The 16,750-nt window shown below is 28.7% G+C and overlaps 6 protein-coding genes across 8 annotated transcripts; 4 read left to right on the forward strand and 2 right to left on the reverse strand.

The window, feature by feature from the left end:
• The first annotated feature begins 93 nt into the window (after positions 1-93).
• Positions 94-2,417, forward strand: LOC118069525 (dehydrogenase/reductase SDR family member 7). Its single transcript, XM_035087697.1, has 5 exons — positions 94-344; positions 1,235-1,494; positions 1,588-1,833; positions 1,912-2,204; positions 2,303-2,417. Exons 1-5 carry the CDS (start codon positions 221-223, stop codon positions 2,379-2,381), a joined length of 1,002 nt encoding a protein of 333 aa, XP_034943588.1. The 5' UTR covers positions 94-220; the 3' UTR covers positions 2,382-2,417.
• A 456-nt stretch (positions 2,418-2,873) lies between these two features.
• Positions 2,874-3,999, reverse strand: mRpS2 (mitochondrial ribosomal protein S2). Of its 3 annotated transcripts, none has more exons than XM_035087701.1 (3): positions 3,783-3,999; positions 3,590-3,718; positions 2,874-3,515 (listed from the first exon to the last, which is right to left on the reverse strand). In XM_035087701.1, the coding sequence occupies exons 1-3, from the start codon at positions 3,817-3,819 to the stop codon at positions 2,875-2,877; spliced, it is 807 nt and encodes a 268-aa protein (XP_034943592.1). In that variant the 5' UTR covers positions 3,820-3,999; the 3' UTR covers position 2,874. The 3 variants fall into 3 exon arrangements, with proteins under 3 accessions (XP_034943592.1, XP_034943590.1, XP_034943591.1); XM_035087699.1 differs by having other exon boundaries at positions 2,874-3,518; positions 3,783-3,972; XM_035087700.1 differs by having other exon boundaries at positions 2,874-3,518; positions 3,590-3,715; positions 3,783-3,970.
• A 271-nt stretch (positions 4,000-4,270) lies between these two features.
• RpS6 (ribosomal protein S6) lies at positions 4,271-5,976 on the forward strand. Its single transcript, XM_035087703.1, has 5 exons — positions 4,271-4,388; positions 4,669-4,873; positions 4,952-5,097; positions 5,343-5,543; positions 5,721-5,976. Exons 1-5 carry the CDS (start codon positions 4,383-4,385, stop codon positions 5,916-5,918), a joined length of 756 nt encoding a protein of 251 aa, XP_034943594.1. The 5' UTR covers positions 4,271-4,382; the 3' UTR covers positions 5,919-5,976.
• Positions 5,977-6,124: 148 nt separating this feature from the next.
• On the forward strand, positions 6,125-7,943 carry LOC118069527 (uncharacterized). Its single transcript, XM_035087702.1, has one exon. It carries the CDS (start codon positions 6,391-6,393, stop codon positions 7,825-7,827), a length of 1,437 nt encoding a protein of 478 aa, XP_034943593.1. The 5' UTR covers positions 6,125-6,390; the 3' UTR covers positions 7,828-7,943.
• Positions 7,944-8,578: 635 nt separating this feature from the next.
• On the forward strand, positions 8,579-11,422 carry LOC118069546 (glucose dehydrogenase [FAD, quinone]-like). The gene is made up of 9 exons (XM_035087736.1): positions 8,579-8,695; positions 8,818-9,031; positions 9,103-9,231; positions 9,318-9,514; positions 9,594-9,688; positions 9,823-10,087; positions 10,166-10,625; positions 10,761-11,131; positions 11,210-11,422. The coding sequence occupies exons 1-9, from the start codon at positions 8,693-8,695 to the stop codon at positions 11,294-11,296; spliced, it is 1,821 nt and encodes a 606-aa protein (XP_034943627.1). The 5' UTR covers positions 8,579-8,692; the 3' UTR covers positions 11,297-11,422.
• Positions 10,989-16,641, reverse strand: LOC118069548 (probable glutamate receptor). The gene is made up of 9 exons (XM_035087738.1): positions 16,603-16,641; positions 16,220-16,531; positions 16,018-16,121; positions 15,790-15,957; positions 15,472-15,704; positions 15,197-15,411; positions 12,001-12,251; positions 11,853-11,925; positions 10,989-11,768 (listed from the first exon to the last, which is right to left on the reverse strand). Exons 2-9 carry the CDS (start codon positions 16,415-16,417, stop codon positions 11,556-11,558), a joined length of 1,455 nt encoding a protein of 484 aa, XP_034943629.1. The 5' UTR covers positions 16,418-16,531; positions 16,603-16,641; the 3' UTR covers positions 10,989-11,555.
• Positions 16,642-16,750: the final 109 nt, after the last annotated feature.

The following is a 16,750-nucleotide window of genomic DNA, read 5'->3' on the forward strand; positions in this document are numbered from 1 at the left end:
ATCTTTCCTCCAGATCCATATGCATATGTGTATGTAAATATATATGTATTATTCTTACAATACATACTCATATACCTAACAGAAACATCTACAGCATACACACAATAACACTTGCGATAATAAGAAGCAAAGTCTCTTCAATACGTTGGAAACTGCGTTCTTAGCTTCTACGCCTGATATTATTTTGAAAGATATTTGTGATTGTTGATGATAATTGATCATGTCTTGGTTGGAGATTATTGGATTTATTACGGTTATTTATTACATTGTTTACTTCGTTCTTCCATGGTTTATTGATTGTGATATTCAATTATATTTCAAGTCCAAGTTTGGTCAACCAATAGGTTAAGTATACATGGATTATATTACCGTTATTTTTGATAAAGAAAATTGGGTCATATTATTGTAAATAAAATTTAATTGCATATTTTGGTAAATAAATTTTAGATTATAAATAGATACTTTGTTTGTAAATAGCTGTGAAGTGTAATTTTTTTGGTTATTTTTAACGGTTTATTGGAGCCGGTAAATTCGAATAAACAAAAATAATGAGGTATAAATGTCGTTAATTGGAACTTTTCAAAGACAAGAATGCTGAATATAAAGAAAAAAAGAGTCTCAGACAATTTTATTTAAATGTTTAAGTACATTTTTTTTAGGTATTTTGATCGCTACGAGTTGTAAAAAAAAGACCCAAGGCTCTTTAAAGTACAATTAATATTTGTTTTTAAATATACACACTAGCTTTCTGTATATTGATTTATTTGCCTTCTATTACTTCGAAAAACATACAAAGATTAAAAAAAAAAGGTTAATGTTCAGGTTAAGATTATTATTAATAATTCATTTTTTTAGCAACAGTAAAATAAAACTTGATTTTTTTTGATTCATTACAAATGCATTTGCATTAATCGATTTTTTGTTATTAAAACGAACATTTTATTTTCTAATAATCGTTAATTTTAATGGAGTAAAAAAAATTTTGAGAAAAAATTAACCTCAACTGAAATACCTTAAAAATGCCGTACCAGATTTATTTATAACCAATTGATACCTATCATGATTAATTATACATTTTTTTTCTGATAATCCAATTACTCCATTTGAATATTATTCTTATCATAAAATATTTCCTACCATCAATCATCTTTATGTTTCCATACCCAAATAATTAATTTACTCCAAAAGGACATTGAAGAACCATCATTAAAACCTTTTCGTTTATTATTTGTAGAAGTGTTGAAGGGTCAAATAATCTGGATAACCGGAGCCTCTAGTGGCATTGGAGAGAGTTTAGCCTATGAGTTGGCGAAAATTGATTGCAAATTAGTATTATCAGCGCGACGAGAGGAAGAATTGAAACGAGTGAAAGAGAATTGCTTGAAATTTAATTCCAACTTGAAGGATGCTGATATTCACGTTCTACCACTGGATCTATGTAATCTACAAAGTCATGAAAAAGCTTTGAACTCTGTTATTGAAAAGTTTGGAAAGGTAGCTAATGAATAAAACATCTACTTTCTATTCTCATTTATTTTTATGGTCTCCATGTAAAATACATGACTAAACTTTGTATAAATTTTCCAGCTAGATATTTTGGTAAACAATGCTGGTCGTTCACAAAGAGCTAATTGGGAGAAAATTGATGTCAAAGTTGATAAAGAATTATTTGAAGTCAATGTCTTCTCTCTGATAGCTTTATCTCGATTGGTTTATCGTCATTTCGTGGCTAATAACAATAAAAAAGGGTATATAGTTGTTAACTCTAGTCTTGCAGGATTATTTGGAGTTCCTTTTTCTGGATCTTACACTGGATCGAAACACGCTTTACATGTTAGTTCATCTTTTCATCATTTGTCAACATATCATATGCTTCTCCAGATAGACTAATAAATTATATGATATTTGAAGGGATACTTTGAGAGTTTGCGTTTGGAAAAATTGGGCGTTGCTGAAGTTGATCTTACGCTAATTTGCCCTGGAGCTGTTGCAACTCCAATTCTAACAGAAAGCTTCACTGAAGAAGTAGGAAAGAAATTTGGAGAACCAGCTGAAATGCAGGCAAAGAATAAATTACAGGCAGAACGTTGTGCTTATTTGATGGCTGTAGCAATGGCTAATCGCGTAAAAGAATGTTGGATTGCTCATTCTGTGTCTTTACAGTTGACATACTTGGCTCGATACTACCCCAACTTGGCTCATATGTGAGTTTGTCACTTTATTACAAATCGATTGAATATTATTAGGATGAAAGATTGTTTGAAATATCTTCTTATCAATTGTTAATCAATTTTTGTTCTAGTATTGTCATGTATTTGGGCCAAACATTCTTCCAACGACTTCGAGATAACAGGGAAACTGTTAAGACTGAAAATAAATGAATAAAATTATTGTGATGTTGTTTTTGTCCTTAAAAGTGGAGAAAAAAAATTGTGATTACTTGATTAAGTGTGATTGAAGTATAAGAAAAGTAGTATGTTAACCTAATAATAGTGTTTTTTAAATATAAAAAAGTTTTACTTAATATTTTTCGAAAATTTACTGTGTATTTTGAATAATGAATTTTAAAAATAAAAATCGTTTGCAATATTTGTTGTATATTTTAAAAAATAAAATATTATTTATTGTTATTTAATATTAAAAGTATCTCGAGATATGTATGAAAATCAAATTGTCGATAATATAATAAATAATAGTTTCTGATTTCCTCTACTGAGAAGAGCAAGTCAACATCAAAAAATATGAAGCATCTATAAATTTGTTTTCTATAACTTAATAATTTATTATTATTAAAGAATAATCAATTGTAGAAATGGCTAATGTTTCTAAGGCGTAACAACATTTTTTTTATAAAAATAATAACAAATATCAGATTTACGAAGCATCCATTATTTTATTGCGAGCTTTTTTACCCCGTAAAATAGCTTCTTTAAACAATGAACAATAAAGTTCAATTGAGGCTAGAGAATCATCATTTCCTGGTACAGGATATGTAACTAAATTAGGATTACAATTTGTATCAACAATTGCTACTGAAGGTATTAACATTTTCGCACACTCTGTGATGCCATGTTGTTGAGTAAGAACGTCATTTAGCGTTGTAATAAAAATACAAAGATCTGGTAATCTTGTTACTGCTTTAAATTCTTTTGTGGCATCTGTAAATGTTCCAGGTTTCCAGAATCTAGTGTGTGCGAATTCCTGACATTCTTTGGCTGTTTTTTCAACGAGATGAGTAGCTAAAGGATTTCTTGATACGAATAAAATAATTCCATCTCTAAAAGCAATATGAGCAGTGAAGTTCAAAGCTGCTCGCAAGAAGTCTGCTGTTTGATCAAGATCAAATATTAAATGTCCCAATCGTGATCCGAAAATAAAAGGCCTCATACGGTCATCTAAAGTACCGATTTTGTGTCCATAATGTACTCGAGCATCAAATAAATCTTTAACGGTAAATAATTTGTGAACTCCAAAAAAATCTGGATGATCTAGTGGATCGATTGTTGTAATTTTTTCTGCTAAAATAAACAAAAAAAATGAATATTATTTTAACCTCTTAATTTATTAATGATGTCAGTCTTTAATTTACCATTTGCTTCTTTTTGTGGAGCTGGTTTAGCAGCAGCTGCTGTTGAATATTCAACTGTTGAATAATCACGACGATAAATTGGAGTTGAAGTACGTAAAAATTTAGAACCGGTGAAAACTGATGATACTGCTGACAGAAAGTTATTCTATCATAGTTGGTGTTCATTGATTGCGAAAAATTAAAGATGATTTACCTTTATTTGTTGCAATTCGAAGAGAGTAACTCAACATGTTTATGCATAAATTATTATTTACAACAATATGTTAAGTGAAGACATCAATTTCTTGATTGAATATTATTTGTGACTCTTTTCTTGTTTTGATGCAACATAACCTGATATTCGACGAAAATGTGCATGATAAAGAAACGAGTAAAAAAAGAGAGAAAATACTAGAAGGTGCGGGTATTCTTTATTTCAAAGTTAACTAAAGACTTTGAGAATTTTAAAGGTTATTTTTTACAATTGTATTTAATTAAATTTTTTTACCTTATTTATTTAATTTTGTATAGCATTTATTACTGATTTTTCTTATTATTTATTTAAATTTTATGTTTTATTAACATATTTATTTATTTAAATTATTTCGCAACACAACTAGCGCCACCTATTAGAAGAAGATTTGCGCAGAGACACCTTTTGGTATTATGAACAACAAGTCAATCAGAACAAAATGGCGCTCATTCTCAGTAAATTTTATCGACAGTTCGCATCAACTCTACACAACGATTTTTTTCGGGTTTTATCGCTCTTTTCTGTTTATGGTTCGTGTGGTACCGCTTTGATACTTTCACGATGAAGGTATAAATCGTTTAATATTGTTTTAATCCCAATTTTTTAATCATAAACCTTAATATTTTACAAATTAATATAATTTTAGTGTACTTTATAAACATATATTTTTTCATCAGAACAATTTGTTTTAAAAATTAAACCACTTGTGTCTTCATAACCTCAAAATTTCTTACTCCAATCATAAAATTGTTTGACAATGAAATTTTATTTATTTTATTGTGTCATAGTGCTTTTGTTTTTATTCATAATACTGACATAATAGTAATTGTATGAATTTTTTTTTTAGCTCAACGTTTCATATCCGGCCGCAGGGTCGCAGAAACTGTTTGAAATAACTGATGAACACAAACTCCGAGTTTTCTATGAAAAACGTATGGGAGCTGAAATAGAGGCCGATTCTCTAGGTGATGAATGGGCAGGATACGTTGTACGTATCTCAGGTGGTAACGATAAGCAAGGATTTCCTATGAAACAGGGAGTTCTCACGAATGGTTTGTAAAAAAATTTATATTTACTTTATAAAACAATATTTAAATGTTACTATATTATTTATTTATTTTATACCACAGGACGTGTACGTTTATTACTATCGAAAGGACATTCTTGCTACAGACCTCGTCGAGATGGTGAACGTAAACGAAAGTCAGTTCGTGGATGCATTGTTGATGCTAATCTTTCAGTATTGGCACTTGTTATTGTGAAGAAGGGTCAACAGGTATAGATAGATTACAATAATTTTTAAAATTTCTCTGTTAATGTTTCGTTAATTGAGCTGCTTGAAAAATAGTTTTTATTTTTTGTTATCAAAGAAAGATCACAATTAAAACAATAGTCATGTCATATAACACTTAGAAGTTTAGTATTGACATTTTATAACAATTACTTTAATATTCATTCTTGAGATGAACAGCTTGGTTTTAAAATTTTATAAAATTAAAAATGTTGCTTTCTTTTATTTAGGAAATTCCTGGACTCACAGACAAAATGTTACCACGTCGCTTGGGACCTAAAAGAGCTGGACATATTCGTAAATTGTTCAATCTTACAAAAGAAGATAATTTACGTGAATTTGTAATTAAACGTCCAGTTCAAAAAGAAGGAAAGAAAGAAAGATTTAAGGCTCCTAAAATTCAACGTCTCATTACTCCAATTACTCTTCAGGTAATAATCGTTCATTTAAATATTTATTTTTAATTCTCATTAATAATACTAATTAATAAAATAATTAATATTATTCCAATTTTATCTAATTTAATAAAAAAAAAATTTTTTAATATTCAAATTCAACATTGTAAAAACGTTCTGCAATAGTTTAATAAATTTTTTTATTTCTTTCAGCGCAAAAGACATAGAATCGCTTTGAAGAAGAGGCGTTGTTTAGCTCGCAAAGAACAATCAGCAGAGTATGCTAAACTTTTAGCTCAAAGACAAAAGGAAGCTAAAGCAAGACGTGCTGAAGAAATCAAGCGGAAACGTAGTGCTTCGATGCGGGATTCTAAATCATCGAGCCAATCCGCCCCGACTGCCGCAAAATAATTCAAGCACAGTCATGCATTAAATTTATAAAAATTAATAAAAACTTCTATAAAAGTAATATACTTTGATTCATTAATTAAATTTGAATAAAATAGCTCATTTCTTACTGAATCAACAATTCAAAATGCATGCTATAAAAATAATTATGACAAATTGAATTACAATTAGGTTTTTGTTGAATAAACATTTTAAACTAACAAATCAAATTATAGGTGATAAAATAAATAGAGCTTATTGATAGACATTATTCTACTATTATTAGGTGATCACGACAATGGGTAATGACGACAATTATAATAATGATTTCAGCAAGACAATTTTTGTTATAAAATTATCAGTAAATCAAGTGAAGTAATAGTTTGAAGTGCTACTTAATTCAACGAGAAACAAATTTATTAATAAGTTAGATTTTTTTTCATGAAGAGTTGACAATAGAAAACATTTTTGTTTATTAAAATTTGCTCTGAAAATAATGATGAATCACACTGAATATGAAACAAGTGTTCGTCTACTAATAACAGAAAAAATTTTCTCTTTACTGTACAAAAAATTTTACAATGAAAATGGTAAAAAAATATTAATTACATATTTTAATGATCCTACATTGATGAATCATGAGAATGCAAACTCCAATCAGGGATATCGTATCACTGATAATGTGTTTCAATATAAACAATGTTCACACAGAATAAATCTATTGAAGATTTTAATAAACAAAAATAATGATGATGTCAATGATCATGCTAAAAAGAAAAATAAAATAATGTTCATACCATATTCACGCACCACTGCAACAGAGAATATCGCTGAACTGACACGAAAATTCAACACCATACGAGATATTACAGTACGATTTATTATTTATCAACAGGATAACATACGAATAAGTTTAGAAAAAAAATCAGAAGGTCATCATGGTGGATCTTTTTACTTTACTGCTGAAATTGAATATGGAACAGATTATTCCTTGATGAATTATAAACAATTAACAGACAGAGAAAATTTTTTTTGGGATTTATTATCTACTACTTATTTATCTGAATTTTATCATTTAATTGATTCTAATTCAATGTACAATTATATCCAGCTTACTCAACTATTACATATACCTTGTCGCAAGTTTTCATCATTCTATGAATACTCTTGTAACATGTCCAACTATAAGTTAAAGTATAAATTTGATGGATACAAAGGTCGTATGATTAACAATAATGTCCAGCCTAATTCTATTTTTTATTGGGATGATATGCACAACACAGGTAAAATAGAGTCACCACTTCTAAATGATTTTCCTCACATTATTTTTCAATATGAAGTGATTGCTAGCAAACGATGGATCATTTTTACTGATGTCATTGGAGCTGTAGTTAACAAACAGCTATATATGCCAGAACCAAATGATGTTTTAGCTTTATTCGCTCAATTTCCACGTCAAGGTGTGAATACTCCTCTATTAGCTGATGACTATCCTCATCGAACCCTGCTTTTTGATCCACTCAATGTCAATCTCAATCAGAATGGTACCGATAATGAATTCACTATTGGAGTACAGTTTGTTATTACTGACAACAATGGTAGTTGTTTGCTAGCACCACCATTATCTAATACTGATGGATTCATTGTTGTCTGCAATAATCGCGAATATAAATTTAAAATTCCAACACTTGATGTTCGAATTCGTAACGAATTAGCTTATTTGGATCAATCACCAATGCCAATATTTAATACTAAATTACTTTCAACATTTTTACTTAATCCAAATTCTGTCTATGAAATTACACTTAGGAAAAATCAAGTCATTATTTTGCGAGAACGATTTGAGAGACAATTTACATCGAATTTGGATGAGTTTGATAATTTTAAAAAGGAGTTAGCATTTATGTCTCGACAGTTACAATTAATTAATTAACAATTGTTTAATAAACTAAATAAAATTAATTTAATTAACTCAGAGCAGTCAAATCCTTTCATATTTAATGCTATTGTTTGAATATTTTTTTATCTTTCCATTGGGAAATTATTGTAATGGAGTCGATTTTTAAAATTTGTAATTTCATCATTATTTATAGTTTATAAAAATTTCAATTTGTTATAAACAATTTAAAATGGATTTTATTTATTGAATTATTATTACTGTGATTATATTCAATAAATGTCAATAAAATATTGTAATCTTTGCCCAGACCTATTTTTTGTTTGTTTCTTTTTATCATCAAAGATTTAAATTTTTTTTTCAATTTACACTTAATTATTTTAATGACCATAAAATGTTTATGTTACATAACATTGTAATAATAAAGTGCATTTTTACATCGATTGCCAAAAAGCGCAACATTGCTCCTGGTGTCTAGAATAGATTTTTATTTCTATTATTTCATGTTCTATTGTTACATTTCTTTTTTGAATTTGTTGTTTTTTTAAAAAAAAATATGCAAATGATGTATGTATACATTGATCAATTACTAAGGTGATAACACTTTAAAATTACATAGTATTGATGACGTTTAACGATCTTCTAATCAGATTGAATTTATTATTAATTATCCAACGTATTATTCTGACTTGTTAATTTGTAAATTTTAATTTACTATATGATAACGATAAATAAGATATATGGTTTTTATGATAATTTTGTAAACATCATATAATAATAAATGATAAATATATTCATGAATGAAGCTCTTTTGCTATAAATACTAGAAATAAATGAATTTTCTATCATTCGAAAGTGACTTGAATTCTCAAAAAGTGCTAAGTAAATCAGTTAATTAAAAATGGTTGGTATTCTTCTTGCTTTTAAATCAACTGTTTAATAAAAACCATTTCATTTTTACTAAAAATAAAATTTAATTCTAGTTTTATTTGTTAATAACGAATATTTTGCTTATTTTTAATACAGAGCAACGTTGCTGGTTCTTGTACCAGTCCAGTGATCGGTGGGCCTAGTATTTTCAATGTATGTCCAACAACACCTTCAACAACAGCTTCATTTTCACTTCTATTATTTATGCTAAATGATTTAATAACCCAAAACCCAAAGATATCTGAGAAGTGTGATAGAGTCATTCCTATTGAAAGTCCTCGTGATGAATATGATTTTGTTGTTATTGGAGGTAATGATAATGTTAAAATGTTCTTCAACAAGGTGATGGATATTTAAAAAGATAATTTTCTTCTTGATTAGGTGGTGCAGCAGGAAGTGCAGTTGCAGCAAGACTCAGTGAAGTACCTGAGTGGAATGTTTTGCTGATAGAAGCTGGACCTGATGAGCCGATTGGTACTGAAATTCCCGCCAATCTTGGAATTTATCTAGGTAACATTGATATTTTTCTATTAAACATTAACATTTAAATCTAAATTAAGATTACAATTAAATTTTGTGTTATTATTAAATTATAGGAAGTAGCATAGATTGGAGATTTAAAACATTTAATGAATCTCATGCATGTTTGAATAATAACGGAGTTTGTTTATGGCCACGTGGACGTAATCTTGGTGGTACAACTGTTCATCATGGAATGGCTTATCATCGAGGCCATGCTAAGGACTATGAAAATTGGGTAGCCATGGGCAATGATGGATGGTCGTGGGAAGAGGTAGAATAGCATCAAATGTTTCTTAATTCTAGCTTATTATTTACATTTAATTGAATTTAAAAAAATTATATCTTTATAGGTAATACCTTTCTTCTTGAAATCAGAAGACAACAGAGAAATTGATCGAGTAGGAAGAAAACATCATGCCACTGGTGGTCCAGTAATTGTAGAAAGGTAAATCATAATTACTTTCCTTATTATTTTATAAATATTTAGATTTAAAAAGATGATTCCAAACTTTCTGATGGTAGTGTAAATCAAATAGAAATGTATATAAATATTTGATTACACCTCGAAACAATGTTTAGATTCCCATGGCAGCCACCATTTGCTCATACCATTTTGGATGCAGCTAGAGAAACTGGCTATGGAGTAACTGAAGACATGGTTGGAGATAAAATTCTTGGTTTTACAATCGCCCAAGCAATGAGTAAAGATGGTGTTCGACAGAGTTCTGCTGCTGCATTTTTGCGTCCCTTACGTGATCAGAAAAATCTAGACGTTGCTCTTGATGCTCTGGTAACAAAAATATTGACTCGTGATCAGAAAGTCGTTGGGGTTGAGTACACTAGTGTAAGTATAATTTGTTGTAGAAATAAAAATGTTTGAAATATAATTGATAAAAAATAATATGAATTGAAATGTTTAAAGAATGGCAAAACTCATACGGTATCAGTAAAAAAAGAAGTGGTAGTCTCAGGAGGAGCAGTGAACTCACCTCAGTTATTACTTCTATCTGGAATTGGTCCAAAAGATGATCTGGAATCTCTAAACATCCCCGTAGTTCTTGATTTGCCTGGTGTTGGAAAAAATTTGCATAATCATGTTTCTTATAAACTAGACTTCGCACTTGATGAAACTTTTTCAGATGATTTCAATTTCAATGAGGTAACTCAATATTCATTCAATCAAACTGGACCATTGTCGTCTACTGGTTTAGCTCAAGTCACAGCTATATTAGCTTCACAATACACCACTCTTGATCATCCTGATATCCAAATATTCTTCTCTGGATTCCAAGCTTCTTGTCGAAGTAATTTTGATCTCAAGAGCTATGAAGATAAAAGAACTGTTCGATTTTCAGCTGTAAACTTACAAACAAAAAGTCGAGGTACGTTTTAAAAGCAACGTATTTTGCATCAGAATCAACATCAATTTCTTTTTTCACCAGCAAGTGAATAAAAATTTGCTATGCAGTGTATTATCATTGAATCAACTTTGTATTGATTAAAAATAAATGTTTCAGGAGCTCTGTTTTTGGCAAGTGCTAATCCAACTGACCATCCACTAATTTGGAGCAATGATCTTGCAGATCCTAGAGATGTTGATGTCTTGATAGACGGCATTCATGTTTTATTAACAATCGCCAATTCTACAGCAATGAAATCAAAAGGATTGAAGCTTATAACTGAGCCACTTGAAGAATGCTCTGAACATGAATTTCTTTCGGACAATTATTTCAGGTGTGCAGTTCATGTAGATACACGAACAGAAAATCATCAAGGAGGCTCATGTAAAATGGGACCCAAAACAGATCCATTGGCTGTTGTTGATCCTCAACTTAAAGTTCATGGAGTTGAAGGGCTTCGTGTTGCGGATGCTTCTATCATACCTCAGGTTCATAGTGCTCATTATTATTTAAACATTAACATCACTCTTTATTGATAAATATTTAATTTGAATTATTTTTTATAGATGATATCTGGTAACCCACATGCAACTATTACTATGATTGGTGAAAGAGCTGCTGATTTCATCAAAAAAGATTATAATAAAAATTAATTGCTTCAAAGGTCATTTAAATAACATTTTGTTATTTAAAGATATTGATGAAGAATTCGATTGAATATGGAAACACTGTATATTAAAATAAATAGCACTATATAATAATCAATATCTCTATGTTGTGTTCATTTTAAATGAAGCATTCATTTCTTTGCTTTTAAACTTCATATGATAAATAAGCCAAAGCAAAAGCCATTATATAAAAAATTTCCATTAATTGTGTGCATCTTAAAAAATTGATGTAGTATTTTTAATTTTATTTTATGGGGACGATACAGTTGTTGTCCATTGGATATTTATTATTTGTTATTAAACGATTGAACACAGTTGCAAATTTTCGTTGTCTGCGCTTCTTGTAGAATATTTTTTCTCCCCATAAAATAATAATACTACCAATAGCAGCAATGATAAAATAAATAGCGATAGCTGCAACGTCTATTAATCCAACAGGCTTCAAATTGCTTTCACTCTAAAAGAAAAAAACAATATTTTATCATACACTTTTAAAGTTTTAAATATTTAATATTGCTATAAATAAATAAAAAAACTTTACTTGCTGATATTTATATTCTGCCCAGTTATTTAAAATTCTATTCATTATACCAGAGGTTCTTAACCACATAATGCTGTAATAAGAATAAAAAAAAAATAATTTTGGTATTATTAAAATGAATACAATTAAATAAAATAATTATACTTACTAGTGATTCATGAGATCTTTAAATGGACTATTGTATTGTAAACCAAAAGAAATCGATAATCTCATGATAGATTCTGAAGCAAGTAATACACAATCGTTCGGATTGTAATAATTTTTAGCAATATCCGTGGTGTAAAATGCATAAGTGTGATCAGAGCATGCTTTTTCAAATCCTTCTGCATTGGATGAAGTGAGTCCATTATTTGTAATTGTTTTTTCAACCATTTTTCTCATTATTTCATCGGTAGAATTCTGTAATAAAATTTTTTTAATAATAAGTTTATGGAGATGCAGTACTTGTGTTCATGAACTGCTCATAAATGGGCCCATGTCATCTAGATTGCCCTTATGAGCAGCCTATTTAGAAGATGTAAATGATTGCTACCGAATTGGAACTTTATATGTTTAAAAATAATCTATCTAAAAAAATCCAGAGTTGTGCATGTTTTCAGCTTTTCTGATTACCAACTGATAGCAGTTGTTTAAAACATATCATTGTTACAAAATCTTATCTTCTTTTTATTATAAAAAAAATTATATAAGTTTTTATATATCAGCTAGAACTCGTAACTATTAAAATGATAATGTATCAATGTTGTTTTCGTGATAAAATACCTATCGTGTTGACAAATTATTATATTATTGATCTAAAGATAATTTTGTATCACTTGTATTGTTCATTTAGAAATAATTAATGATATTTCATGACCGGAAATTTTTGGTATTTATGATTTCCTGTTTGATGTTATTGTAAGTTGACCAAAATAGATGTCAAAATAATCACAATTGTCAAGATCAACTTTAAAAGTGCTTTCCTGCAACTTTGACTCCATTTTCTGCTCAACTTAGATACAGAGTTTTTTATTAATTAAACAAAAATGCTTTTTTTCATTTCGGCTTTATTATTTTATTCCCATTTTCTCGGATCAAAGGTATTTCATTTAATTCAATAGTAATTGTGAATAAATTATCGATATTTAGTCTTGTCCAATTATGTCTCAATTAATGTCTAAGAAATTAAATATTCTTTTGGTCGAAGATCATGATGTTTATTTTATTGATAGGCAGAACTTGATCTCATGTTCATTGATTATGCAGTCGATTATTATGATCCAGCTTATTTCAAAGACCTAGAAACTAATGTGTGGGAAAATCACATCTTCATTAATATCACGATAACTGATTATTTTCCATTAAATGCTGAAGTAAGAAAACAATAAAAATGTTATTATAAATTTCTATTGGAGTTATTCTTAACTATTCGAAATATTTTTTTAAAAATAAATTCGCCATTTAATTTTCGTTTTCATAAGAATATTAAAACAGGAATATTCATTTTAGATTCGTGGAAAAATATTTGCTGCAACTATGGGAGAATATATAGTACCAACTGGTATTGACGTAACATTGCCTTTTTGTGAGTTTTATAGAGAACCAATCTTTCTTTCAGCTGCCTTACATCAGTTTAATATCACTTCAGAAGAATGTCCACCTAAACCAGTAAGTTACAAAGTTTAAAGATGTTATTATTTATGTACTTGAAGACATTAAAAATAATTCATACCTTGTTTTAGGGAAATTATGTTTCGGAAGATTATACATTTGATCTGAATACATTGCCAGATAATTTCCCTCCTAATAATTATTTGATGAAGACTTCCCTTTATACTGCAGAAAAATTGTTGCTCGAAATAAATTGTTATGTGCGTGTGAGTTAAAAATGATAAAAATTAATGATTAAAAGTTGAATAAAAATATCATAACAATCAATTCTTCTAAATTTGTGGTTATTTCATATCAGCACACATTTTTTTAATTATAAATGCTAAAATTAGTTTCATTTCCTGTCACGATTAGAATAATATCGTGAAAGCTAATGTTGGAAACATCTAGTGTTGGGTTAGCTAATATTTACATTCATGATAAAACCAATTTAATACATTTAATGCTTCATCTATGAGTCATCTACAAATTAATACATGTTGATTAAAAATTTTACTGTCACTTGTTGACAATATTTGATCTAATAATAATAATATTGAGTCTGCAGCTCTGATTGAAACAATTGTAGCGAATCCAACTTTGTAAACTAGCAGGCGTGCCAAAAGAAAAAGTTAAATGGCTCATTCTATCCTGAACCTTTAGTAATATTGATAACAATAATAATATGATCTACTATAAATCGATCTTGAAACATCTGGGTTTCTTTTTTCAACAATGGAATAATTACTGTAGTGTAAACAGACAAAATACATAGATATGTATTTACACGAGTTATTGGCTTCAGTCAAACTCGTCATTGATACATATGAATTAACAAAAAATTACAGGAAGTTCTGGCTTATCAGCTAATTAATTATAGTAAAAAACTTTGTGAAATTATTTCTTAGTATTATATCCGTGTTAGTATTGAATTAAATTTTTTTATTTAGTGTAAATGAAAATTTCGTAGATAATAGTTTCAGGCAGAAAAGGGGGTGGGGGTGTAATTAGAACTATCACGTGGTTTAGTTTTAGGATATAAATTGTCGCTCAAAAGCCTCAAGAACATTCAAAGTTAATCACGCAAAAGCGTCTTTATAATACAACAAGCTATTTTTTTGGTAATTTTATCAAGTGTTCAAGTACTTATTCATCATTAACCATGAAGTTCAGCATTTTAGTCTTCGTTTTGATGGGGTAAGTTGATTTTAGAAATATTTATAAAAAATTTCATTGAATCATTTGATTCAATTAATTTTATTTGATTAATTCTAGAGTTATTTATGGATGCAAAAGTGCTCCAACACGAGAAAATAAGCAAGAAGGTGAGTATTTTTTATTTTTATTGAAAAACAAGAAATGTCTCGATGTCGAAATGTTTGACTGAACGAATAATCGTACTTTTTTATAGTTGCTGTAGGTGATAATTTATTGACTGTATTTGATGAAACCGTTGATGGACACCGTGTAAGGACCAGTATATATGAACAAATAATGGACAAGCAAAAGTTTCGAATTATTATTAAATACACTCGTGATCTGAAAAAATTAGAAATTAACGAATATCTCTGTGGTGTTGCTGATGGTTCTCAATGTATGGGTTTAAATCAATTGGTGCAACAAAATAATTCTTTTTAGAATATTAATTAGCAACAAGAGCAGTATCTAGCTGATCGCCCACCAATATTATATGAAATTTTTTTTTCAAAACATACCCTGAACAGATGAAGATACGTAGATCCTCTACGAAGGCCCATAGTGTACTTGCTGTTATCATTAAAATTTTTCATTGTTTTAAAGTCTGGCATATCAGAATTGGTTGTCAATGAGCTGATGAGAATTCCCGAATAAGCTGCTGATAAAACAACTACTGCTAAATGAATCACATATTGTACAATGGCTATTGAATCTATTTTAGATCTCACGCCATCTGAAAAGAAATAAACAATTTATTTGATTGATTTTTTTATTGATATTTCTTTAAACATACTCTTTCCACAGAATGCACTAAAGACGAACATCAGGTTGATCATTATTTTAATAAATATGGTTCTGATTACAGAGGTTCTATTTTTATATTGATATATAAATTCTAAATAAGTAATAACAACACCAAACAGAAGAATAGATAACATAATTGCCAACCAGATATCGTGATTAAATGGTTTTAAGAATTGGTTCCATTTCAATGATGGTGGTGGTTTACTGTAGAAAAATCGATCGCTGAAATTATAAAAGACAAAATATTATAAGTTAGCAATCAATAATAAGTTTAATAAAGTATATTTATCACACTTGGAAAATTTACTTAGACAGAAATAAGGGTTTTGTGTAATCAATAGCACCAAGTCTTGAACTGGTCATCCCCAAATATCCTGGAAAAAAGTCTGATTCATTTCTCACTAATAATCCAACAGCACCAGTCCATTTATTTTCTTCAAAGTTTCCATACTGTTCTGTTATAATGTAAGTCATCCTACGTAAGAGTTGGAGAATTATTTGTAGCACAATACTTTTTTAATTAATAAATACATACGTAAAGTTCATGACTACTTTTAATATGTCTATGACTTCACCGAAAATTCCACCAACATGTATTTGACCATTGTTGGTGTATGAAATAGACATGCTGGGTAAAGTCTAAAAATAATAATAAGCATTTGTGGTTTGTTTTTAATTCATCAGATTAATATATTCATCAAAATACTTGTGATTGCTACTGTATATTTAATTCATACATGCATTATTGCTGTACGTAGATTCAGACCGTACAGTTGATTCCTCCGGCCATTTAAATTATTTGTAGGAAATTCTATATCATTCTTTGGATCCCATGTTACAAAAATATTATGAAATAGTTTGCTATTTCTATTGACTTTAAATATCTCGAGGATAGTTTCACTGTATTGACTTGTGTTGTTCTTCCGTGATACCATAAATTTAGAGTTGAAAGGAATATAAGTATCTTTGAAGTAGTCTTCAAGCTCTTCTTCATCATTAGAAAAAATCAGCCAGATAGCTTTAGAAAAATTAAACGGTTGATTGAACAACTGTGAAGCAATCAACAATTAAAATTTTAATTTATGTCCAGAATTACTATTAATATGAATAAAATACTTACTTTATTGACATAGTATTTGATATCTTCAGAATCATTTAATAAAATAATTAATGAGTCATTTATATTATCAATATTTTCATTTATCTATTTAGAATGAATAAAAATGTAACTTCATAATCATTATGAGATAAATTAATTTTCAAATTGA

Source organism: Chelonus insularis, unplaced genomic scaffold (assembly GCF_013357705.1).
Source record: "Chelonus insularis isolate UGA/USDA-ARS -01 unplaced genomic scaffold, ASM1335770v1 contig_41_pilon, whole genome shotgun sequence".
NCBI classification, from domain to species: domain Eukaryota; kingdom Metazoa; phylum Arthropoda; class Insecta; order Hymenoptera; family Braconidae; genus Chelonus; species Chelonus insularis.

Excerpts from the sequence above, each read along its gene's own strand:
- LOC118069525 (XM_035087697.1), top strand. The coding sequence starts at position 221 with ATGTCTTGGTTGGAGATTATTGGATTTATTACGGTTATTTATTACATT. Across the intron at positions 1,495-1,587 it reads TTATTGAAAAGTTTGGAAAG|CTAGATATTTTGGTAAACAA; the intron begins GTAGCTAATGAA and ends TAAATTTTCCAG. Across the intron at positions 2,205-2,302 it reads TACCCCAACTTGGCTCATAT|TATTGTCATGTATTTGGGCC; the intron begins GTGAGTTTGTCA and ends TTTTTGTTCTAG.
- mRpS2 (XM_035087699.1), bottom strand. The coding sequence starts at position 3,819 with ATGTTGAGTTACTCTCTTCGAATTGCAACAAATAAAG. Across the intron at positions 3,719-3,782 it reads TCGAATTGCAACAAATAAAG|CAGTATCATCAGTTTTCACC; the intron begins GTAAATCATCTT and ends ACTTTCTGTCAG. Across the intron at positions 3,519-3,589 it reads TCCACAAAAAGAAGCAAATG|CAGAAAAAATTACAACAATC; the intron begins GTAAATTAAAGA and ends TGTTTATTTTAG.
- LOC118069546 (XM_035087736.1), top strand. Across the intron at positions 9,232-9,317 it reads CAATCTTGGAATTTATCTAG|GAAGTAGCATAGATTGGAGA; the intron begins GTAACATTGATA and ends ATTAAATTATAG. Across the intron at positions 11,132-11,209 it reads ATGCTTCTATCATACCTCAG|ATGATATCTGGTAACCCACA; the intron begins GTTCATAGTGCT and ends TATTTTTTATAG.
- LOC118069548 (XM_035087738.1), bottom strand. The coding sequence starts at position 16,417 with ATGGTATCACGGAAGAACAACACAAGTCAATACAGTGAAACTATCCTC. Across the intron at positions 16,122-16,219 it reads TACGTACAGCAATAATGCAT|ACTTTACCCAGCATGTCTAT; the intron begins GTATGAATTAAA and ends TATTATTTTTAG. Across the intron at positions 11,769-11,852 it reads CAGAATATAAATATCAGCAA|AGTGAAAGCAATTTGAAGCC; the intron begins GTAAAGTTTTTT and ends TTTTTCTTTTAG.
- LOC118069527 (XM_035087702.1), top strand. The coding sequence starts at position 6,391 with ATGATGAATCACACTGAATATGAAACAAGTGTTCGTCTACTAATAACA.
- RpS6 (XM_035087703.1), top strand. Across the intron at positions 5,098-5,342 it reads TTGTGAAGAAGGGTCAACAG|GAAATTCCTGGACTCACAGA; the intron begins GTATAGATAGAT and ends TCTTTTATTTAG. Across the intron at positions 5,544-5,720 it reads TTACTCCAATTACTCTTCAG|CGCAAAAGACATAGAATCGC; the intron begins GTAATAATCGTT and ends TATTTCTTTCAG.